General features: G+C 37.3%; 3 protein-coding genes across 3 annotated transcripts in view; 1 reads left to right on the top strand and 2 right to left on the bottom strand.

Moving 5' to 3' along the window:
* The window catches only part of LOC129441882 (uncharacterized), a 429,034-nt gene that overhangs the window by 207,895 nt on the left and 195,049 nt on the right, over nucleotides 1-26,090 (top strand). The window lies entirely within an intron of this gene.
* Nucleotides 2,765-12,891, bottom strand: LOC141366159 (microtubule-associated protein 1S-like). The gene is given in 9 exon segments (XM_073871540.1): nucleotides 2,765-3,077; nucleotides 3,275-3,474; nucleotides 3,591-6,663; nucleotides 9,454-9,497; nucleotides 9,500-9,587; nucleotides 9,931-10,013; nucleotides 11,020-11,121; nucleotides 12,752-12,780; nucleotides 12,824-12,891. Coding segments are annotated over 9 exon segments (3,846 nt in total). The 3' UTR covers nucleotides 2,765-2,918.
* LOC129441936 (interferon-induced protein 44-like) lies at nucleotides 11,606-24,249 on the bottom strand. The gene is made up of 8 exons (XM_073873919.1): nucleotides 24,161-24,249; nucleotides 19,913-20,405; nucleotides 19,740-19,791; nucleotides 19,428-19,623; nucleotides 19,197-19,349; nucleotides 16,556-16,727; nucleotides 13,394-13,494; nucleotides 11,606-13,317 (listed from the first exon to the last, which is right to left on the bottom strand). The coding sequence occupies exons 2-8, from the start codon at nucleotides 20,394-20,396 to the stop codon at nucleotides 13,132-13,134; spliced, it is 1,344 nt and encodes a 447-aa protein (XP_073730020.1). The 5' UTR covers nucleotides 20,397-20,405; nucleotides 24,161-24,249; the 3' UTR covers nucleotides 11,606-13,131.

The following is a 26,090-nucleotide window of genomic DNA, read 5'->3' as shown; positions in this document are numbered from 1 at the left end:
ATATTAATTCGCTTACAACGTAAGTGGGAGGGTTTGGGGCGCAAGACAGATCTGAAACTAGCTAATTAGAGCTCAGCCTCAAGTCATGCTTTTACCGTTTGGGTGACACCCCAGACACACACACGACACACACAACAAACTCACTTTTGATTTTTTTAATAAATGGTAACATGAATAACAGTAAAATAGTACAACTAAATTATTTTATTTTTTATTAATTTGCATTATGTATTTAACTTTTCGGTAACATGTTAAAGTAGCTTTCTTCTCTGGCCAACTTTGGGGGCGGCACCCCCTATTGACCAGCCGCCACCGGTTTGGGGAGCGTACATCTCGACTGTAAGGTCACAGTTGGTTTAATGTTGAGATTTGCCTGTTTGCCTCGCTGCCTAATGAGGCCATGACTTCGGCGGCATAAAGGCAGCTCTTGGAAACGCATTCGGACAGGCTGTAATGGTAAATAATCACAAAGGTGTGGAATTGATATTCGGAGGCAAGTTGGAGCTAAACTCTGCAGGACACTGGACCTCCAGGACTGAGTTTGAGCACCCCTGCTCTTGATAGTCTCAAAAAGACCTCACCATTAATGTATTGTCTTTTTACTGGTATCATGCACTTTAGCAGTGCTTTACTCTGAAACAGCGACAGCCATCAGATATAATATCAGCTTGACAATGATAGCACACTAAAAAATATTTAGCAGCAGTACGAGCATCTAAGAAATCTTCCTTTGCTGAACAGTATTGCATTTTTATAGGTTTTTTTTAGCGCAAATCGATATTTGCTTGCTTTTGTGTCTTTTGTTGGTGTGTAATCTGTCTATCACTGCTCTGGGAGGGTGTGTGTGTGTGTTTACGACTTGCAGTGCATGGGTTTGTTCTTCACTGGATGGGTTACAGAGGTCACATTCCAAGTATGGGTTACAGTACATTGGCCATTACTTTACTTTCACTATCAGCCTAAAGTCCTGCTAATGTAGAGACTATGCACACCTAGAAAAAGTAATTTCTGAGTTAAAATGTTCAACTACAGTACTTGTTTTTAGTAACAAAAAAACTGTTGCTGCATAATGTTGTATTGAACACCCATAAAGGTCTCTGTTCTTGTGTGCTAATATCATATCAATATACATTAATAATCAAAGAACCCACAAAATATTTACAATGGCATTTTAATATTTTAATTCAATAAAATGAGAATACATTTATTTTATCATATTGCACATCTTGCTTTATGTGTAGTGACACGTGAATTGAAAAATCTTTTGTACTTCACAAACCTAAACATTCTTATACAGTAGTATTAAATTAAAGAGATATGTCTAAAAAGATAGAAGTCCTAGTATGCACTACAGCAGTTTACTGTATACTTCACAGTAGGCACAGATATTAGAGGATGTGCAGTTAATGTTTCTTTATTGTCCCACAGTTGACACTTCTAACCCTTATCATGTCAAACAGTCAACTGAAATTGTCATTTACATGCAGTTATGTTTCTACAGATTTCTACCAGTAATAGGTGACCATTTATTATAGTGCAGTACATTCATAGTAATTTCTGTGGGTTAGTGTAAAGCTACTGGTCCCTAAACAGTCAAAGGGACTGATGTAAATACTACATTTTAAAAACTAAGTAAAATAAAAAGGTAAAGTAAATCTAAAAGTATAAAAATATGGCTCTATATTATAATGATGAATTGTGTAGATAACTGATAGAGAGTGATCTGTGGCTTTTTTTATCTAACTTCCAGTGGTAACTCTCATTTGTTTAAGTCTTTCAGTTTTGTTTAAATGATTATTTGCAATATTCTTCATGCATAGGCAGAATTTTAAGTAAATCAATTATATTTAGGCACATTTTCCCCTTTCTATCCAAAATCGGGCTATGTTAATGCGTTTTTTAATTTTCAAAGAATTGTGTACAGTATGCCTGCTCCAAAGAAAGATTTGAGCTGTGAGTTATGTTAAAGTTTAACATTTACTTTTTTGTGAATCTTGTGTCATTCTAAATCTTTATATGCAGCCATAATAAACCAGTTACAAAGTGCAGCTGTGTAAATAAATGCAACTATGGGTGTTGATTTAGCTTTTGTGACTTTACTGTGTTCACCTTTACTACCTGCTAAGCAATCTGTCACGCAAAATATAGAACTTGTCCTCTTCCAAAAAATTAACCCATTGGTTATTTGTGCTAGCAGCTTATGACAACCTAATGTGTTTAAAGTTAAGCGCCCTCTAGTGTCAGTTCCAATCGTGTGAACTTTCTACATGGCCCCTAACTCACTATTTCTCCAATATCCAATTTTTGGCAAATTCACATTAACGCAATGGACAGATGCTTAGGTTTATCCAAAACTTACAGTGCATTCAGCATATATGTTTCAAACCTACAATCAAACTCTACCAACTGAGTTATTCGAGTTTATCATGCATCCTAAACTTCAAAATGCATTAAGGCAGGGGTGGGCATTCCTGGTCCTGGAGGACCACCGTCCCGCCAAGTCCAGCTCCAACCCCAATCAAACACACCCCAAAAATATAATGAAAGGCTGCAGGATGACTTGGAAATTACTTTTAAGGTGTGTTTGATTAGGCCTGAAGCCAAACTCTGCAGGACAGTGGCCCTCCAGGACCAAGAATCCCCACCCCTGAATTAAGGTGAAAGTTTCTGTGGAATTGCAAGCTGCTGCTGCCTATGGGTCATATTTGAGGAAAGTGACAAACAACTGTATAGATTTCAAGAAATATTCACAATATACTGTATGTTGTTTGACAAGAAACATTTTCTTTAGAACATAGCTGTACATAACAATCATTGGTGCTCTAAGTGTGCGAGAGTAGGTCTCATTGTGACTTTAAATGAGCATAGCGTTCACAAACAAAGATACTCAGTACTAGAACAGATACATCACTGTCCATCTACCAGAACTCAACTTTACAAGCAGGGAACGTCTCCTCTTGCATAGCCACAGTGCTGTTGCTGCCCAGGACGCTTATTCCCAGTTGCTTTTGTTTTTCTTGAGTTTCCCGGTACCATTCGTGCATCATGGGTGATTCAAACGTAGGAATGAGGGTCACCTGGAAGTTAACACAGAGGTAGGACAGTACATAATAAGATTACTGTAAATAATGTAATACATACAGTCAAACATTAGTTCATGCTAAACTTGATGTGTTCTACTCACAGACCACCAATTTTGTAGGCATGCATTATATCACTTATAACATCAGAATTATATAACTTGTGATACATAAATATGCAATAAAGTACCAACCGGGACTTCTTCTGACCATCCAGATTTTCCCTCCAATAACGCATCCAGAATTGACCTCATTAAGCCTTCTTTGTACGAATCATCCCCACTTATAATATAACAGGACGATCGCAGGCAGCAGAAGAACTCAACATCAACAGTGGAAGCTGCTGTGCTTGAGGGAAGATAAGCCAGATCCAAGTATACCGAAGTCTTGCTACCTGTTGATTGGTCAAGTAGGTGAGTATTTAATTGCACACCAATGTCAACAATGCCTTCCTGTAAACCAGTTCTTGACATTATGAAATAATTGGCAAAATATGACAAAAATCAAAACCTGATGTGCTGGATCTTTTTGTAGCAGAGCTTGTGCCAGCTAAACTGCTTCTTGAGCCACTAACAGAAGAACCTTGACTTCCACTCCTGGTTTTGGTTCCTTGTGTCAAACTGGTGGAGGATGTTAACCTCTGGGTAACTCCCGTTGATTTTCTGACCTTTGTTGTACCAGCCTTCACATTGTTAACAGGGTCAGGCATACAGGCACCGGGTTGAGGTGGAAGGGGAGGTAAGTCCTTTACAGGCGCAGGTGGGGGATCCTGGATAAGAAGATGATTACCTCGATAAGAATTTAATCCTTCATTTATGTTATGGGATGGCAGGTGGGCACCAGATTCTTCATCAGAGTCTATAAGTCCATCTGTTGTAATAGATGGGCAATCTTCTATCCCAGGATGAACATCTGAATCTGTGGCTGTGGGGAAACAGTCACTGGCAGAAGTGAGAGGAGATTTTTGAGCTAGATGATTGGCCTTGTTAACTGAACATGCTGGTGGAAGGGGCTTAGCTGAATCTTGGGAGTGATCACTATCATCTGAAATATTAAGCGGGCTGGTGTTACTAATTCCAGGTAACAGTGGATCTTCTTGATTGCCAACTGGTTTGAAATGTTTGAATTCACATGGGGAGACCAAGCAAAGGTCAACATCATGTGTAGCATCAAGCAGAAGACCCTGTGGCTCTGAGCCATCGTGAAGGGCCCTGTGAGTGTGAGGTTTCTTTAAGGACAAAGACATCCCTACTTTGAAATCGGATTTGGAATGTTGTCCATTGGAGTAGGAAGTTTCATCTTCGTTGGTAGACTCGCTGACTGTAGGCAGCACTTGCTCAAAAGACATCGAGAGGGATTCATCAACCTCAGTGGATTGTGGTGAACTTACTTCAGCTGGCATTGAGTGAGTGGTGGTGACACTTGGAGATATATCAGGCATTATATCTTTAAAGGAACTAAGAGACAGGAAACTGGAATGCTTTTCTCTGGAGGAAGTGGAGATGCTCTCCTGGTTACTTTTAGGGCATCCAGACTCTGAAAACTTGGACAATCCCGTTTGCTGGCTATCTGAACCAAGACACATCTTAACTCCAAAGCTACTGTGATCCCTGGAGGCCCAGGTTTCCTCGGGTGACAGGTGATAAGGAGTATGACCAGCACTATTTGGGCCTGATCTGGGAGAAGTTAACTCCAAGGTCTTTTCTTCAGGACTGACACAAACCTCCTCATTTCCATCTTTTGAAATATTGTCTTTTAAAGCCCCATCAAGCAAAGTATACTCAGTAGGAGTGAGGTCGAGATTTACACATTGCTCGTTTTTTGTTTTGACAAAGGGTCTGGCAGACACTGTGGCCTTGCTAGTGTTTACCATAGAACTACATTGCACATTCCCAGAGTCAGCATGTTGACTTTTCTCCAGAATTTTACCCTGTTCTCTGTCCATTTCCAAAAATTCTGCTGTCATATCTTCAGGCGAAGACATTACAGAGCAATTAAGATCTTCTGTTGAAAGCTTTTGGTTCTGTTGTTCCTTGTTAGATTTGAAGTTTTTGGATTTGTCCTCTGCCTGTTTAATTAATTTTGCTCCATTTTTTACATTGGCAGGTTTATTTGAGTTTTGTAATGTTGCTGAGGTTTTCTTGATATCTTTCCCAAGAGACTTTGCTTTTTTCTCCTCTATTTTTACACTAGTTTTGCTATCTGTCTTTGGTTTGCTTATTAAAGAATCCTTGCTACCTGATGTTCTTCTCTGTCCATTTTCTTGTTTCTTTAAGTCTGATGTTTTTGCTTTTTCAGTGCTTTTCTCCTTGAAAGATTCCTTCCTTGTAACAAGTTTAGAAGGTTTAAGTCTGACATTGCTTTCTGCAGATTTCAGCTTTACTTCACTCTTTGGATCATTTCCATTCACACCTTTGGTTTTGTCTTTTAGTTCCAGATCTCCATGAGCAAACCGTTCCTTTGAAGCACCACTACTTGGTGTTGGCTCATTTTTTCCAGCTTTGGAACTGTCCTGGTTCTCTGTGAGTTTCTGATTTTTATCTGATTTTGTCGTTTCAAAGTCTTTGGAGCACACCACAGGCCTCTTCAGAAACTCAAGATGCTTCAGCCTCTCCAGACCATCCATTATCTTACTTTGTGGTGTACAGCCAGGGAAAAGGACTCTGATAATCTTCTCAACTGGACTGGCAGGATGCCACACAAGTAAAGCACATATAGAGACCAGAGAGGGCAGGGGAACATCTGAGCTCTTTGATTTCAAGCTGTTTTCGGGCCAGTTCTGCATGAAAGACTCTACTTCTTTACTACGCTTGACTGGATTTAGGACATAAAGTTCAAGACACCCCACTCCCATTTTCTGAAAGAGAATAACTGGTTCGATTGGGCCACTTGAGTTGCGTAGAAGTGGCTCGGGTGGGATTTTTAGCTTTTCCAGATGTTGTAAAGTAAGGGATGCTAGATCACTGCTTCGCAGTACATTGGGGTCACCTTGAAGCTTTTTAAGTCTGTTTGATGCATTGAAGAAAACCACACCAAGCTCGGGAGAGATTAGATTTTTCTGCCATTGTTCTTTATCCTGGCAGTTAGTTGTACTTTGCTCAAGCTCTGCAACCTTCCTCTCCAACAGGCTGTTAACTCCGGGCAGATTATCTGTTCCCAAATGCGTAACCAGCACAGAGTCGACACGGTCCAAGTGCCTGACCAGCTTCCAGAAGCAGGAGCGTGAATCTGCTCCACCATTGACCAATACATTAAATCCATTAACTGCAAAAAAAGCACAGTCACCTCTGCCTCCTGGAAAAACATAACAACATGGGCGACATAGTTTGAGAAATCCCACACTGCCAGGAGGCTCCAAGAGGTCAAACGGAGACTGCGGCTCTAAAGACTCAGAAAGAAGGTCAGTGAACTCCTGAAGGCCTCCCATTTTAGGTAGAACCATTAGAGGATTCACTTTAAAGTCAATAATTTCATGTATCTTGTGTTTCCCAAGAACAGAAGTTTTCCATTTTCCAGTTTTTGGGCAGCTTAAGGTGAGATTTGCCTTGCCATGTGTCCTCACAGTGTTAGACAGTGCTTCAATCTGTTGAAAATGTAAGAAAGCAGGAATTATATCAAATTATAAAATGGTTAGTTCCACCCACTGAGCAAAGCGTCTTAAAAAGACGTCATTTCGACGTCCCATGAGGAGCCAGAATGAAAGTTTTTATGACGTCTTTTTATGACCTGTTCTGAACATCCAAGATTGATGTTAAGGGGACCTCCACACAAAGTAAAACTATTTAAAATGTGGCCTTTTTAAACATTATATGTGTATATATAATCTTTATATATGAATAAATGTTAACAATTTTTGCTTATAGATAATTCCCAAATATACCAGTTCCACCTTAACTGTCTGCGTCTGCAATCTTGCTCTCTCTCTCTCTCTCTCTCTCTCTCTCTCGCGTTCTCTCTCTCTCTATCGTTCAATAATTGAAGTGAAGTGACGTGAACTTCACTCTCCCTCCCACACTTGCTCTCGCTGGATAATTGTTACATTGTACATTCTCTAAAACAATGTCATCACCATTACAAAAAGTTTTTTAACAAAGCATTGTTTTGAAGTAGGACCATACTGACTAAACAAACCAAATTCACTCTATTTTTTGTCATTTCTACCTGCTCGTTTTTGGAATTTACAAGATTCTGATGTTTTATTGAACATGTTTTGTCACCATCATGGTGATCAGTGTTTCCTTTAGTTGGGTAGTTTGACTCTTTGTTTTTATATTGTAGTGTGTGTGCTTGATGATGGTGTTTTTTAAATCACATTATTATTGCACAAAGTGTTTGTTACCAATGCAACTTACTTGTGGCTTCACATTAATTACATTAATGGTCAGAAGTGATGGTATAATATAACATAACTGAACTAACAACACAGATAAGGCATCATAAATTTAGTTTAGAAGTAAACCTCTATCTCAGTTTTGTTTGGAGCTGCAATGAACATACTTCTGTGCATACTGCTGCCTACTGTAACTGAAAATGAAACCTCGTGGCTGTAATCAAAAATCTAAAGTCTAGATTTTTTTGACACGGATGCAGACATCAAGAATCAGCTCATGAATCACAACGATGGTGAGTTTTCTAAATGTTGCAATGCATTGCACCAGGGTATTATAAAACTACTGAGTCCAGAGAGTGTCACCACTGTTGTGATTCATGGGCTGATTCTTGATGTCTGCATATGTGACAATGAAATCTGGACTTTTAATTGTATATAAGCGCTTCCCAGTGGTGGTATGAACCTAAATATTAAGTTGGATGTGACACCTCAAATCAACTGCGAAATTAAGACAATACTACAGGGTTTACAAAATGAATTTACAGACTTTACATATGTGGTATTACTCTTGGTAAACTTTGAATGAAGTTGTAAAATCCACATGTGAGTTTTGTTTATAACAAATTGTCTTTGAAGCAAATAACATGCTTTAGCAAACACTCTTACGAAGACCAAACACTACTTTGAAAAGTCAAAGAGTCGGGCTGCCCAACTAGAGGAATCACTGATCGTCATTATGGTGACAAAAGATTTTCAATAAAACGTCAGCATATACATCTCTGTTAATGAAAGAGAGGGAGAGAGAGAGAGAGAGAGAGAGAGCATTTAAGGTGGAACTTTATCTATGAGCAGTGCTATGTTTTTGAACACTCATTCATATATAAAGATTACATTATTTTATCAGCTTAACAAAATATTCTACAAAAATACATGTGATGTTTATGTTTTTTGACTCAGAACTCATAGACCACATTTGTATAAAATGTTTTTGTATTGATTTCCTGAACCCCTTTTGGACGTCTACCTGACGTCCAAGAGGGGTCATAGTCAGACGTCCAGATACTGTACCAGATCTGCACGTTGTATAGACATACAGATAAGGGCCTGGACCAACCGACCTAATATAGACATGATCTGCACGTCGGGGAGACGTCTCATGTTTGGTGGGCAGTCCTTGCAATAAAATACGGCTACGGCCACTGTACCCGATGATTCTGTCCATCACTACGTAGAACCCTTAGCAACCACCCTTAAAAGACAAAAACATATGTGAAACATTTTATTACGGTTCAGACTCAGTCAGGGACTGCATTTGAAACCACCTACTCCCATACAATATAGTAGGCGAAAAGCAGCAGGCGAGGCGAGTAGTATGTCCGAATTTTTAGTATTCTAAAAACAAGGCGAAAAATACCCATATGACCCTACTTTCTGGCAAGATCCTGAAGTGTTTATTCAATGGATCCAACGAAGAAGAGGCGTTGTTTTATTCAAAAATGTCCAAAAGCGGTATTTACATGGCGGATGTAGTACGTCCGAATTCATTCATACTATCCATATTCATACTATATAGTTTCTGTTTTAACAGTAAATGAGTAGGTACTATTTATTCCAGTGGAGCAAAGACTTTTAGGCCGGTTTTGCAGGCAAGGCCTAAGCCTAGTCCCAGGCTAAAATGTATGTTTCAGCTGAAAACAACTTGCACTGACATGTCTTAAAATAAATCAGAGTCATCCTCTCAAGATGCAAATCAGTAATGTTTTACAAAGTCACATTTTTAAAGCAGTGTAAATGTTATAATTTACCTGTGTAAGCAATGAGGTACTCGAGGCTAGTGCTGTATCGTGAATAAGTCACTGCTTATGGAGTTGCACTGACTCTGCTTCATGTCGTGTCTAACAACACCCTTCAGCCGTAACTTATTTACGATACAGCACAGTCTCTCATACTTCATTGTGTACACAGAATAAATATACACAATTTTCTATTCTATTGCTCATGGCAATAAAACTGTTTGGAATTCACATTTACATTCAAACCAACCTCTTCATCTGAAAAGATCTGGATTAAATCATTTGGTGTAAATGATGCAGGACAAGGTCTCCGGTTTCTTCAAGAGATTGTCCTGTGAGAACCAGCAACTTGTGTCGAGATATGCCTGATATTAAGCTGAGGACCTGAATTACACAAATATTTATAAGTTATGTAAATAACAAGTTTAAAATACATTTTAAGCTGTTTTCACTGTAAAATGTTCATCTACAAAGGGCTAACATGTAGAGACTGGATGCTTGCATGCATACAGCAAATATTTTATGCAACATAAGGTGTTGTAGTGTTGTTTTCAATTTTTTATTATAAAATAACGTAAAAATCACAAAAACACATTTAATTGTTTATAATTGCCTTAGCAAATGCCTAATTTTTGCCTTAGCATATGGAATGCAAACTTCACTTTTGCATTTCTCTTGCATTTGACCATTGTGCAATACAAATAAATATAATTTAAGCATGCAATACCTCTGAATAGAGAAACCCTTCGGATGGATTGACTATAACGCTAATGTCCAAAACGTCTGTACTGTTTTCAAATGGCCTTTGTCCTGTAAAGGGGATGCACAATAGAGACAAAACATGTCAAATAAAAAATCGGGATAAGTACATGCACATAATTTCCCTGCATTGGCATCTGAATAAAAAAATCCACATTATTTTCAGTGTGAAAAGACAACATTTGGAAAAGCAAGCATTATGGCAAACAAATACATTTGTCAATAAATAATGGATCATCATAAAAGAAAACTAAATCAAAGTTACATGTTTTTAACAATTTCTTTATCTTTCTATGCCTCCTGGATTCTCCATTAGGCACTACAATATGACTACTCCATTCCCACCACTTTATAATGGCAGAGCACATCCTGTTTAAATGTCAAAGGTCAAGAAAGTCAAAATTCACAATCCCTCAGTACTTCCAGTGTGATCCCGAACAAAATAATAATAACTCTTTGAAGAACAATAGGGTCCTCGGCACCAGAAATAAATTGAAATTGAAATCTGAGTGATTCAGATTCATACAGCTGCAACCTTTTTGTATACTAGTTAGTCAGCAATATAATTTTCTTAACTATTGCAAAAATGTTCCTTTGCTGTTTTTCACCAGAAGTCTGAACAATTGGTATAGAATGCACTTCCTTCCTGCCTTTTTGCTGCTTGTACTGACATAGCAAATTATTGCTACGAATCCACCCAAGCACAACACTGAATACAGACAGTTTAGAATGTCCTCCTGATTATGCAGTGCCGATAGTGAATATTTTAATAAATAATTATCTTCTTATTCGAGGTATTTATTTCTTTGTTTCTACACTGCATGTTAAGTAGGCAAAGTTTCAGACTAGTCGTACAAATCCATATACGAAGCTGGGCTGGGGCTGAGTACAGTTGCTTCTTTGTTCATTCAAAAAATATTCATCCCACACTAAATCATGTGTTCCAAAGATTCCCAGTGGCATCACTAAATATACTGAAGTCACAAAGTGCACCACATTACAGCCTTTGCATTAATGAAGACACTAAACAATGCAAAAATGAGAGGGTGATGCTTACCTTTAACTTCTTTGGATTGACAAAACGAATTTTGAGAAACAAACAATCTGAGCTGCTCATCCAAGTTACAGACCGTCAGGTCCACATCCCATGCACGAATGCCTTTGTAAGGAGATGAGAGCAGATGAACATTTTAAAGCATTATAAACACTAAAAGATGTATTGTGCTTATTGACATTTGATGCCTATAACTAAAATAGACACTCATTCATTTGAGAACAAACAGACTGAAATCCCCAAGAGCAAAAACACTGAAGTCAGCATGAAATTATAAACGTCATGTGATACACAGTGAGACATTTCAAGAGATTGCTGGTACTAAAAAAGCTTAGTAGTGTAGCACCGCTTTACTTTTTATACTTATGAAATTTAAAAGCCTATAGGTACAGACTTTATCTCTTAACCATCAAAATACGTTTATTCATTAAAACTAGCAAACATAAGAGAAAACAGTAAAACTAAGACTAGAATTAAAGTCACGTTAACTAACAGATATTGTTAGAAAGGAGGGGTGCTTTTACAATAAAGTGTAAATATACTGTACTACACCTTTTATATTGTAATGTTTAATTTTTTATTGAATTTCTTAAACTTTATTATCAGGAAATATAAAAAACAAAAAACAAATGTTTAAATGAGTGGTTAATCAAATACTTGGCATACAAATTTGTAATTTTATCACAACCATGCATTGTGACATGCCCTTACAGTTTTACTGAGCTCTTAAGGCTTAATAATAACCGCTAGAGCCGTCCGCTTAACATTAAATCGCCACAACAACCTTTTAACGAAAACGATAGCCGGGTGGGTGTGGCCATTGACTTTATAAGGACAAGACCATGACATAAAAACATTTTAATTTCAGTTTTATATAATTACAGCATACAAATTAATATGTGAAGCAAAGCATGATATAAGCATGTGCAGGCTAAAGGAGAAATGCTATGATGTTACTCACTGATGCTACAATATAACACTGCAGTGCAGGCTGGCTAACAACACGAGGCTCGCGCCAGAATAAATAATTGTCATAATTAAATCATGACGGTCACACATATTTTTTTTTACATTTGGGAACTGTTTAGGGATATGTACATTTATGAATATAACATTTTGCCAATAAAATACACATATTTTATATATTTTTGGTTTACAATGAGAAAAAAAAAGAATTTATCACACATAATTAAATCAATGATCAAGTTGGATTTCAAAGCCAGAAATGTTGACAAATTAGACCAAAATCCTTTAATTTAATAACAATATTACAAATTCAAAAATTGTCACACCCAGGCTATTTTTGTTTCTAATGAAACGCAATTAGGCTACGTTTACGTCAAAAAAGATGTGTTTACGGTCAGTGTCCAAATTATTTAGACAGTCATGTATTTTTCCCCCAAAATTGTAAATGAAGATAAAGAATTTATGTAAACATCTTGATTTAGCCATTTCATTATAGGACAATCATTTTCAGTCTTTGACATGATCTTACTTATATTAAAGAAATCAGATTATATTTGAACACATGTTTTTTTACTTTATATAGGATGATGTAGGCAAAAATGGTTCTTCTGTGGCATCGTGTAGCCCGTTTATTGGCTAAAAGAAGTTAAAATAATGGCTGAATTTATATAAACCCCTAATCTTAGTTGCAAAACATTTATCAATTAATTTTTTCTTTCCTTAAATGTCTTCTTAAAGTGGTCTACTTAAACAGATACTGTATCTTTACCCTGATCATCAAAGTATCCCTCAGCAGCTCTGAAAATATGATTCAAGGCATTCAATAGCAGAATGTCCATACCCAACCTCCTCGCTGTAGTTCTTTACTGGGACAACAGCAGCCAGAGAAACTCCAATATTAGTTTCCATAAGCAAAATTAAAATCATGTGGTTTTATTTATTATTTGCATTTTCAGAGTAACAAGCAAAGAGAAATAATTGCGAACCTTATAATACTCTAACAGAGATACAGCTGCCACTTTAAGCATCTACTATAATCCGCCTCTAAACATGTGCTAAACTTAACACACTTTTTAACAGCGTATTGGTACTGTAAAAGACAGATCCGGTTATTTAGGACATTATTTTGTAAAACTGAAATGACTTGATCTAGGCAGACTTTTCCTCCACATTGTAAAGATCATCAAAGTATCCCTCAGCTGCTCTGAGCATCTGAATAACAGCGGTCAGAAGCAAGATGTCATTTTGTGGCTCTATATCCACTTCTTTGCTGTAATTTTTTACTGGGACCACAGCAGAAAGAGAAACTCCAAGCTGAGCGCTCACCTCCTGCATCTGTCACACACAATATATTCATCAGACTCAACACTCAGAAACATCATCAGACCAGAACACTGAGCACAAAACTTACCATTCTGTTAATGTAATGACTCTGATAGACGTTCTTCAGGTCTTCTGCCACTAATGGGCACGCTTCATCCACCTTAGTCAGCAGGACCAGCTGAGGAACATCTGAAAAACACCAAAACCACAAAATAGATGTCATTTAAAATTAAGCTCAAGATTCAGTTCAGTCAGTTGTAGTTAAAGGGATAGTTCACCCAAAAACGTTCTCATTATTTACTCTCATGTTGTTTGACCACACATTGTCTTACTTTGTTCTTCAGAACCCAAACGCACATTTTTAAAAAGAGTTGTTTGGGTTCTGAACAGTGGCGGATGCAGAACGTGACATATGGGTGGGCATGGATTAAGTCCGGGTGGGCCTGAATCTATGGGTGTCACTTTTGAATAAGAAACTATAACAAGTCTATAAAATTCGTCAAAACTTCAGAACACTAATTTAAACAGCATATACACACACCCGAACTGCACGTCACATTTTTGACATTATTGATACTTTAAATTGTAATGCAAGGTGACATTTATTAAGCCTTTTTGGTAAAAAAAATTGGGCTCTCATAGCCTACAAAAAGAACCTGCACACAGTGACAGGAAATATAAATGAACCAAAAAAAAACTTATACTTTTTTAAATAACCTATTAAAGTGTTTAAATAAATACGGCTACTAACTGCTTAAAATGAAGCTTTTAACATCATATTCTCTTCATGCAAATCACTAAAAATATATTTTCGTTCTCACATATTTAAGTTAACTTACTAAATAAAGAAAGAAAAAAGGAATTGCTAGAATAATGTTAGACTCTGGGGTTAAACGAAATGACAAATAAATAAACATTTAATATACTTTTCGATGAGCACAAGAGCAAGCCTACTCGTGAAGAGCGGAGCCGAGGAGCGCGCATATCAGACGTGAACGAAAGGAATAATGGATTTAATGCTTTCACTTCATTTCCTGACAGTTTCACTTGTTAGTGAGGATAGTAATGGCTAACAAGATGACGCCGAATTACATACAACATAATTACCTAACTAAATCTGAGAGAATGCAAACACATTACAATATTTTTTCCTCCGCCCGACGGCCAAGGCGCATCATTTTTTTTAGCCCGACAGGAATTCGCCATAGCCCATAATGGACGTCGGGCAAGCGATTTTGCGAGGTTTGTTTTGTAGAAAGACTTTCTTTAACATGAATTTCGTTTTGTATAAATTGTATCTTAATATTAATCAATGTTTGATCAAACAATTGCCTCGATTTAATAAATAAGAAGCAAACCAAGAACGTCTGTGGTGTGGATTGAAGTGAACCCACTATATTTCCGCAGCCTACGGGCCCTATTTTAACGATCTAAGCGCATTGTCTAAAGCGCACAGCGCAACGTCTAAATGGGCGTGTCCGAATCCGCTTTTGCTAATTTAACGACGGGAAAAATCGTTTTTGCGTCGAGCGCATGGTCGAAAAGGGTAGGTCCTATTGTAATGGGAGTATTTTGGGCGTAACGTGCAGTAAACCAATGAGAGTCACAGCTCTCATTCCCTTTAAAAGCAAGTTGCGCTGGCGCTATGTCTAATCCCTATTTAGATGACGGACTTTGTAAACTGAAAAACTAAGCGGAGGAAGAAGATCCCCAATTTAAGATTAATGTTAAATAATTGTGTTGTTTTTCACTTGTATTGAAATTGTTATTTTTTTATTAAAACCTTTAAAACCCGTTTTCTTTTAGTCATGGAAGTAAAAAGCAGGCTTGTAATTGCTTTAAATGTATGGCTATCCAATATCATCAAAAAATAATTTACAAGTATGTAAGATAAGGTTTGTACTCTAAAAATACTTTATTTGTAACAAACAGGAGATAAAGAAATTACAAACGGCTCTCCTCACGTTTCAGCACTTTGGACAGCGTTTTTTTTAGCAAAGAGTTTTTTTAAGCATTACTTACAAATGTTTCTCATCTCGCCATATCCACAGCTACATCATATACAATAAATCCGTGAGGTAGCATTAAAAAAAACATTTAAAAACAGACGCATTTGTTTAAAGCAAAGCATTTATTTACTTATCAGGCTGCAGGTAAAGCAGCTCTTTGCGCCTTCTAACGTCTCATAATCAATCCTCATTTATAAATATGTCCAAGAGACTCAATAATAATCTCTTAAATTCAATTCTTTAATCTTTCATATTTTAAAGCATTTTTGTGCTGCTGTGCATTTATGTACTTTGTGATAAGCAAACCCGCGTTGTCCTCCCGTTTATAGGCGCATATTACTAATGCGCTCTTTAAATAACATAAAACACATTGCGCCATTGACTTTAGACTTTAGACCAGGTTTTTGTTGGTCAATGGCGTAGTCTATTTTAGTTGCCTCAAAATAGCAACGCGCCAACAATGCGCCTGAACACACCTCGTTTTTCAGACCAGAACGCCCATGGGCGCAAAGGGGGCGCAAATGCATTTGCTATTTAAACAACGCGGCGCTAAACGTGAAAATTAGGGTGGAAACTAGCGAAAGACACTTGCGTCGCGCATTGCGCTGCATTGCGCCGGGTGTAAGATAGAGCCCTACGTCTTTCTGCTTTAATGCATTTCTTAAATTAATGTCTCAATTACACAGTAGGCTTATAGGTTGTTATGATAGGCTATTTGTTGCTTAAAAGCAATAGGCTATATTGTATAAAGTGTAGCAATAAACGTGGCGTGACTTATAGTGCTGCTATATCGCTATATCAAACAACATCACTGTGATCAGATGTTTTCTTTCTATTTTTTACCCCGCTGTCATATTTGTTGTGTGTTTATGTTATTGAGAGGAAAGCGCGCAGCACATATTTATAACGTGTTGTTATTCAAAATACGTTTTCTACTTGCTTGCAAAAAAAAGTTCTCAAAGTGATCATGGCTGAAAGCTGCTCGGGAATATTTCATTATAACGCAACATTCAACTGCTTTAATAGTTTTTAAATAGTTATCAGGCTTACTTATAATTTTACTGTTTTTAACATAACATGCAATAGATACATTACACCACATAAAGTAGTATACATGTCTAACTATACAGAGTAGTATTTTTTACATTTCTGATTGGGCGGGCCAGCTGTCAATCTGGTTCAAATGAAATTAGATTGAGTAAATAATGACTAAGTTTTAGTTTAAGATATGGTTAACTCACTCAGCTGGTTGGCTTTTCTTCGGAAAACCGCAAACTTGTCGATCATTTTGTCAGAGAGAATCTTGACTTTGCAGGCATCAATGACGTATACAACACAATGAATCTTATCCTTTAAGCCAGGTGAGTTAATGAAATGAGGCATGCCTGGCTGGATAGGCATTGATGAGTTGAACTACAAAAACAAAGAAAATACAATTATACCCAAACTACTAAAATATTTTCTGAGGGATTCATGTTAATCTTTTTCTCTCATATTTTTCTTTTATTTATTATTATACGTAACTGGCAAGTCAAATATCTGTCGAAGTGTGTGTAAAGTAATTTAGAGAATTGTTTCTGTTAGAAATGTATTGCTGAAACACAATACAAAGACTGTGAACTATGCAGTGAATTGTTGTGTTATACCTTAAACAGTTTTTCCACATTTCTGTGTTCAGGATTATTTAGGCGGGGTTAAAACGGTGGCTCAATGATGCACTAGAGCAACTGAGCATGGCCCCGCCCCTAATACAATCCCAAGCATCTGTTCAGGTTTGTAGATGTACAAGTGCTGGTCATATAATTAAAATATCACCAAAAAGTTCAAAAAGTGAACCTTGTATATTGAATTCAGTCATTACACAGAGACTGATGGATGACATTGGAGCTCAAAAAACACAGTGGACCAACACCAACAGATGACATGGCACCCCAAACCATCACTGACTGTGGAAACCTTACACTGGACCTCAAGCAAAGTGGATTGTGTGCCTCTCTACTCTTCCTTCAGACTCTGGGACCCTGATTTCCAAAGGAAATGCAAAATTTACTTTCATCAAAAAACATTACTTTGGATCACTCAGCAGCAGTCCAATCCTTTTTGTCTTTAGCCCAGGCGAGACGCTTCTGACCCTGTTTGTTGTTCAAGAGTGGCTTGACACAAGGAATGCGACAGCTGAAACCCAGGTCTTGCATACATCTATGCGTAGTGGTTCTTGAAGCACTGACTCCAGCTGCAGTCAACTCTTTGTGAATCTCCCCCACATTTTTGAATGGGTTTTGTTTCACAATCCTCTCCAGGGTGCGATTATTCTTAATGCTTTTACACTTTTTTCTACCACATCTTTTCCTTCCCTTCGCCTCTTTATTAATGTGCTTGGACACAGAGCTCTGTGAACTGCCAGTCTCTTTTGCGTCTTGTGTCTTGCCCTCCATGTGCAAGGTGTCAATGGTCGTTTTTTGGACAACTGTCAAGTTAGCAGTCTTCCAAAACATTGTGTAGCCTACAGAACTAGACTGAGAGACCATTTAAATGCCTTTGCAGGTGTTTTGAGTTTAGCGGATTAGAGTGTGGCACCAGGTGTCTTCAATATTGAAACTTTTCACAATATTCTAATTTTCTGAGATACTGAATTTGGGATTCCCCTTTGTTGTCAGTTATAATCATCAAAATTAAAAGAAAAAAAAAAACATTTGAAATATATCAGTCTGTGCGTATAATGAATGGACATAATATACAAGTTTCACTTTTTGAATGGAATTAGTGAAATAAATCAACTTTTTGAAGATATTTTTAATTATATGACCAGCACCTATATTTGAAAGTTGAGAGAGACGGCAGGTTTCCCGTGAGTGGGCGTGGTTTCAGGTTGACAGGAGACACGCCCTCAACAATGTTGGGCTAATTACTCAAAAAAAAGTAATACTCATTACTAGTTAGTGCAAGTTCGTGCTCATGTTTAGTGTTTCAGTTCCCTGTTGCAGAGTCATGCAAAGGTCCTTTTATGATATGGGATTTATTTTTAAATCCCATATCATAACAACACGAATCAAGGAAGGAATTATTCATTATTTCTCTATTTAAAACACCCAGTCTGGCAGGGGCAGTAATAGGGATACAGGCAAACACCGAAAAGTTTAGGATTTAGAGGTAGGATTAGGATCAAAATAGCGTTCCTGGCTAGATTGGATACAGCTACAGACTAAATCCAGTGAAATGTCTTTTTTCAGTGTATCTCCGATAACTCCTATAAATTGCGCGCATGTAACATCATTGCTGTACATAAAGTTTACTTTCAACCCGTTACGAGTCATCCACAAATATTTTTTATGATATTCGGGTCACGGTCGGTCCGGTCATTTGAAATAAAGATGCCAATTTACTATTTTAAACAATTACTACTTTTAAAAATGCAGGCCAGGAAGCAGGTCGGGTACAATATATATATATATATAGTTGCGGGCAGGGTAGTTGAAAACGTCGGTCGGGTGCAGGTTGTTTATATATTGACCTGCGCGTCACTGACGTACAGGAATATCTGGACCACGGCCAATCAGAGGGAGGGGTCCACCCTTAACTATCTCTGATTGGTTTAGACCAAGACATGGGCCTAATGTGTGTCTGTTGAACTGCAGGGAGACTTGCAGAGACTTTTTTCCATCAAGTTGCTTCATTAAAAAATGTGGTCCCAAATTGGTCGCAGTAATAAGTTACTGGCCCTCAACGATTAGGAGACAAGAATCATGCATGTTTTTCGAAGATTTTTTTCTCAAATTTGGCTTGGTGGTTATATCACATTATTCTGTGGTGTGACAAACTGAGAACACACTTAATATCAGACTTCATACAAACACTAGATGTTTCTAGTTCAAAAGTTCTCACCTGATACCTGTCTTGAACGTGACCTCTCAAAATATTAGAAAAATCATCTAGATCCAGCCCGGCGTTCAATCCCTCTTCCAAACCCATCGTGTCACACAGTGTGAATGGAATACGAGTTACACTGCTGGTTGGTTTTATGCTGTAGGTACGAAACTATGACACAAATATTTATTGTTAACTGTTAAACCTGCAGCAAATTATTGCAGACACTTTAATCCAAAGCACCTTTACCTGAGTAGTTAAACTGGAGCCAGCGGTGCCAGTGTTGGCCTGACCACTCACATAACCTTTAAATACAGAGTTGATGGAGTTGAAGAAACTTGATTTGCCGGCACCAACAGGGCCCACCATTAAAATCCGAGCCTGTTTCACTGAGCTAACTGAAGGCTTCCACTCAGAAATAGTGCCCAGGAGTCCCTTCCTTCTCCTAATAAACATTATGAATCAAATCAAACTGAAGCAATCTGTTAAATGATGTGGACCTAAAACAACAATGTAAAGTAACTCTAAATGTTTTTGAAGAAAATATTAAGTTTGACTCACTCAGCGTTCCACTGGACATTTCTCCATGGTTTCTCCATGAGAGCCCCACAGTCTGGTGAAAACACAGACCAGAACACAGAAATTATAGTATTCACACATATAATAACAGAAAACATCATTATAGTCTTTTTCTGATTAAATAAATCATGTAATTTTGTCAAAATAATACTCACCCTCCACCCTGTACACCTCAAACTCAACCAGCTGTAAATCATTCCCATGCATCAGCAGTGGATCAAACTGGTATTGCCCACCAGGATTACTGTAGACTGTGGCCGTGTTGTTATAAAGAAACACTAAAGAGCCAAAGTTTGGGCCTGAATCAGTAAAAGCATACTGAGGATTTCCACTGACCACACGCATTGGATCTGCTTTGACTTTATTCCCATTAAAGCTGAAGAGAAAGGCTTTGTCATCTGCAATATTAGTATTTGTCTGACCATAATCTTTGCTAGTGTAAGCTCCAAAAACAAAACCAGAGTTATTGTAAGCAACAACAACAGTAGGTCCCTGTCTGTTACACTTTTGGTGGAAAGCATTAACATTGTAACCATGCACGCTGGCTTTAAACAGCAGGCTGATGTTGGCATGGTTCAGGAATGATCGCAGCTTCTTCTTCTGCCAATCGGACAACCTGGATGTGATGGATGTGCTCATGATGATGACCTAAAAGTAAGCAATTTGAAAATATTTGTTTTGCATAAGTGCATCATATACATTTCCCCCCACCCATAATCAAGATGTCAACATGCAAGATACATTTAACTTCCAATTCTACTGTAGTACCCCAGCTAACAGAAAGAAGGTTCTAAGTTCCTAAAGTTCCCAAAAAAGTTATGCCAACATAAAAAGTGTCCAGTTTTTTTAACGTTTTAAAAACATTTCTTGGCTGTGTGAATATTAGAGGAATGTTACATTTTATCATTTTCAAACCTTATGGCAATGTCATGTTTTATGTTCTTGCAATGTTTAAAACACCCGTTTTGTATAAAAAATTTTTTTGCTTGTTATGTAAATGACAGAGAAACATTACATTATATTATTTAACATTATTTCTGAATGTTCTGTAAAATACTGCTGTAGAAAACACAATTCACTTAGTAGGTTAAGATCTTGATGTTTTGTTGTATTTATATATTATGATGATCAGTGTTTGTTTAAGTTGGACAATTGAGTTGTTCTCCTGTATAGCTCAGTGATAGAGAATTGCGTTAACAGCACAAGAGGTCATGGGTTTGAACCCAGGGAATAAAATGTATACCTTGTAATGCTGCGTTTACACCAGCTGCAGTAGAGGCGTGAAGCGCGAGTGATTTCAATGTTAAGTCTTATTTCTATAGAGACAGGAATAAAAAGGACCTCGCTTGAAAGAGTGTCAGTGAGCACATTGGGCAATCTGGTAAGTTGTAAATAAAGATTTCACTTTTAAGTCATGTGACGTTTATCGACCCACGACGTTTATTTTACCCCTATAGTAAGGTGACTAAATATCAATAAATGCAAAATCAACATCAGCCATCCTGCAAACAGACAACCGCATAGTACTTGCCCCTACCACAAGAAGCGGATTTTGCCTCTGACGTGCGTCAAATGCATTCAAACTGTTCAAGCGGCCAACTAGGCGTGGTAGACGCGATTTTGACGCCTGAAACGCAATTGGTGTAAACGCTGCATAAGTCGCTTTGGAAAAAAGCGTTTGCCAAATCCATAAATGTAAACAGCAGCTATAGTTTTATAAAAGTCTAAATTCCATACAGAACACCGTGGGTTCGCATTAGAAGTCAGGACTGATATGAAAACATTGTGCTTGTACATTACACATTAGATCAGTGGGTTGATATTCAAGCATTTTGTTAATTGTATGTTGCTAATTAATTTGTGAAATACATACCTTACTGTAAAGTTAATAAACAATGACTTCATCTGTGAAAAGCTGCCAACAAAGGCGGATGGTCACACACTCACACATTCAGTTGCACAAACGCTGTTTTTATAGACTTTATGCGTGTCTCAATCAGTTCCCTAGGTTGTGAATCAGGAGTAAAGAGTTAAAGTGCACCTATTTCATTGCTAAAAGCTATGTTATTTTGTGTATTTGGTATAATACAATGTGTTTGTGTGGTTTATGGTTAAAAAACACATTATTTTCCACATACCGTACATTTTTGTAGCTCCAAATATAATGCTTTCCTCAAACGCATTGATTTTGTACAAAATGCATAGATCTAAAGCTCTGTGTCCCTGATTGGCCAGTTAATCTGTACGTTGTGATTGGCCTGAATACCTCTGACGTCAGCCGGAAATGTGACGCTCCTTACCATGTTTAAAATATTCACGCAACAATAAAATGCTAACAGGAGTTAATTTACAGGCTATGAGTCCGAAATGGGATGAATTATGATAATGTCAGTCTTGTCTACATCACCAATCTCAGAAAGTAAACTGTTGCCTACAATCTGTGTGTTTGTTGTAGTCCAAAAAAAGAGATTTACGACAGGACAGAATGAACGGACACACGGTGGCGCTTCATGACAAATGCGTCGACGCATCTTGTTCATTATATCACAATATCTAAGCTTTGCGATATTTCCTGTCACAATATTTCCTGATCTGTTGATTGTTTTAAAAGATTGTCAAATATTTTTATTTGAATCAGACCTTTAGATTAGCCTACCGGTGTATGTAGGTGATTTATAATACAAAAATTGAATTACCTTTGCTTGCATAAACTGTTTATTTCCTTTTTGAATGACAACATCAACATTGTTGCTGTTTAATTACACCGGAAAATTCAACATGGCAGACAAAATAAATCGCAGATGAAGGGTTTAAAGTTTTAATCTAAGAGTTGTTAATCTGTGTTTAAATTTAAGTTGTGCAACACAACTCGAATTAAAATTAAACTGAGGTCAACAAACCCTAGATTAGCTCTAAACTCTGCTTAATTTAATCCTTGTTGGTGCAACCCACCCTTAGGCTATGTCCACACGAAGCCGGTGCATTCCCTATCCGATAATTTTTTTTCCTTGCTCTAAAAAAATAATCCGTAAACACAAAACCACTGAAACCGACTGAAAGCGGTGTAGTATATATGCCGGACCAGTATGGGGCGCTGTACTTCTGCCACAGATATACACTATACACGGAGAAGAAGACTTTGAGCATGCGCATAACCAACGTATGGTGTTGTCCATTATCGCTTGTTGGTCACCACAATTGCGTAGAAGCAATAGATTTTTCTGTAATAAAGCTAGTAGGCTTTAGTAGCTTCTGTAGCACGAACACAATCACGTAGTCCGCCGTTATTGTTGTTGCTGTTACGTGTGACGCTTCCGACACGTGATGTGATGACGTTTTCGCTTCACAAAATATACGGATTGGCTGTACAGACGAAACCGCCAGGGTGTCGGTTTCAGATTTATCCACTTTAGGACCCGGTTTTAAAAAAATAGCGGATTCAGTCTCCCAAAACGCCGGATACGTGTGGATGAAACGCCAATACGATAACAAATTTATACGTATATAGTGATACGCGTCTCCGTGTGGACAGCCCCTTAGAGTTCAATAGGCTTTATGCCCAGCTGCACTACTTCCTGAACTTCAGCCAGCTCCCCGCTTCCTGTCTGCCACCATTGGACAAACCGATCAATCCAGGTGTGCCTGACCTCAGTAGTCATAAACAAACTGATTAATCCAGGTGTGCCTGACCTCAGTAGTCACAACAACAATAATCAGACACACCTGGAGTAATCAGTTTGTCCAAAAATGGCAGACAGGAAACAAGGAGCTGGCTGAAGTTCAGAGAGTAGTGCAGCTGGGCATAAAGCCTATTAGCAATTAAAGATTTATTTCAGGTGCTCAGGAAAAAGGGTATGCCTACTGCCCATTTTTATTTAAGCATTTGAGATATAAAAGTGTCATATACATAATGTAAGGGATTTATTCAATTAATTTTATTTATTAGTTTGTTTTTTCTTCTTTTTTGGTAGCTAGTAGTATTTTTCTTTCCATCCTATGTATTCACACTATATCCTATCAAAACCTGGTTTGCCAACTGCCTTTATGTAAACACAAAAGAAGACGACATCAACTCGGGTATACACCACCCTAAATCTTCTTTTAGCAGAGCAATGTAGGACGACGGCTCCACTTAGTGGATAAATGTTGAACTTTAATGTCTTGTTACAGAAATAAAGTTATATAATGTTGTATGATGATTTAGTATGTGTCCATTGCATATCGCAACTTCCTCTGTGACCTATCCAGCCCTAGAAATTACACACATTGTGAAAGGTTGTTCATTTTTACCTCATGCCCACGTAGAACCCATATCGCCTGATTATATGGCCCAGATTATATTAATGTTTACTGGAATAGCGAATGCAAAACAAAGAAATAAAATCACAAATAACGTTGCTTACCTTGGATGGGTGTTAAGTTCGTTTGCCTTTCTTCTTTCACGCTCTGTGCCCGCGTGCGCACCGTCACATTCAGGCTACTTTCGTTTCTAAAGAAATGCTAGGGACCGTTATACAATACGTCAATAAAAAAAAAAGAGAAGCGTTGTTTTATAACAACACGTGTGACCGAAAAACATCTTAAGTGTCTAAATTGAAACTTTACAGTGTGTATTTTATGTCTTGATTTACATCACCAGAGTATTTCATTACTTAGATTGATTTCAATCTTTGATCTTACTCAATCAATATAATAGATATCAATGATTATATTTTCACAATATTCTTTACATTATGTAGGATGATTTTATGTAGAACAGTGGCAGTGTCATAAAAATCCAATAAATAACAATGTTGTTTCCTAAATAAATGACACAAATCCAACCTGATGGTTTAGATGTTAATATTTACAAAATATTAAATTACAAAACATATTCATACAGATTCATGCTTGCTCTTCATACTAAAAATGGGTTTGGGTGCATGATGCTGCCTGTCTGAACAAGAGCTTAACACAGTCCTCATGTCAGGTGTGTGTGGATGCTTTCTATGTAGACAAGGCAGTTTTAGTCATATGTTTGTACATTTGCTGAATGTTTGATTTTCTCTAATGTTTAACTTCTGTTAAAATTTAAGCTGAATGAAAGCTGTAAATAATAAAAGCTATAACATTTCAAACAACCAAAAATTGCACTTCATCATTTATTAATCTTTGTAAACAAAGCGATTGAATCTCAAACATTGTTAACATTTAGACTATTATATCTGAACACATTAAGGTACTATAGCAATAGCAGCATCAAACCAGCAAGAAAGCATTAGTAGGCTATATGTTAGACTCTTAAAGGAATAGTTCACTTTAAAATGAAAATTCTGTCATCATTTATTCATCCTCATGTGTTCCAAACCTGTATGAATTTATCTTTTCTTATGAACACAAAAGAAGATATTTTGAGAAATGATGGTAAACGCACAGCAGATAGTGACCATTCCATAGTAGGAAAAAAATATTTTGGATGTGATAAATGATGAAGAATATATTTTGATAAATGATGGTATAAGCACACAGTGGACGGTTGGCCCATTAAATTCCATCATATTTTTTATTCCTACTATGGAAGTCAATGGTCACTATCTGCTGTGTGTTTAACATAATTTCTCAAAATATCTTCTTTCGTGTTCATCATAAAAAAAAACATTTATACAGGTTTAGAACAACATGAGGATGAGAAAATAATGACAGAATTTTCATTTTAAGTATCCCTTTAAAAATAAAGGTGCTCCAAATTTTTTTTTTTTTTGACTGCGATGCCATAAAAAACACAGGTTTTTCAAAGAACCATTCAGTCAAAGGATCTCTCAAGAACTTTTTTTTGCTTTTATAAAGTTTTTTAACTTTTTTTACTACAAAGAAACTTTTGTTCAACAGAAAGTTTCTTTGCAAACCATACAGCCACAAATGTTTTTTTTCTATGGCATCATGTAGCACCTTTATTGGCCATCTGGCTAGAAGATATACTGTAAGAGGAGAAAATAATTGCGGAATACCTACACAGCAAAATCCCCAGTGTTAAATTAACACTGCTCTGTGTTTATATAATCCACACCAAGATTGGTGTTAAAAAAACAACTCTGCCAACACTGTGAGGCTCCCATGAAATACAACAGTGCTGTAAAAGTTCACATACCCTAAAGAGTTAAATATTGTTTACCCAAATCTAATCTATGGTGTAAGTCAGACACACTGAGACATCAACAATCAGCCTATAAAACACAATCATGGTGACAATCAACAACAAAGCTTCATGCCGCAATGCATGCTGGGTACCAGAGGTGTAAAATCCATGTGCCAGGAGTAAAAGTCCTCCCCAGTATTTTGCTCCAATCACCTGGA

Source organism: Misgurnus anguillicaudatus, chromosome 2, assembly GCF_027580225.2.
Source record: "Misgurnus anguillicaudatus chromosome 2, ASM2758022v2, whole genome shotgun sequence".
NCBI lineage: Eukaryota > Metazoa > Chordata > Actinopteri > Cypriniformes > Cobitidae > Misgurnus > Misgurnus anguillicaudatus.
This window is presented reverse-complemented; position numbering and strand designations above follow the sequence as displayed.

What these genes read in the sequence shown, in the direction of transcription:
- LOC129441936 (XM_073873919.1), bottom strand. Translation starts at nt 20,396, where the DNA reads ATGAGCACATCCATCACATCCAGGTTGTCCGATTGGCAGAAGAAGAAG. An exon ending in AATGTCCAGTGGAACGCTGA is followed by an intron (nt 19,624 to 19,739) that starts GTGAGTCAAACT and finishes AATGTTTATTAG; the next exon opens with GAGAAGGAAGGGACTCCTGG. An exon ending in ACGTTCAAGACAGGTATCAG is followed by an intron (nt 16,728 to 19,196) that starts GTGAGAACTTTT and finishes TTGTTTTTGTAG; the next exon opens with TTCAACTCATCAATGCCTAT.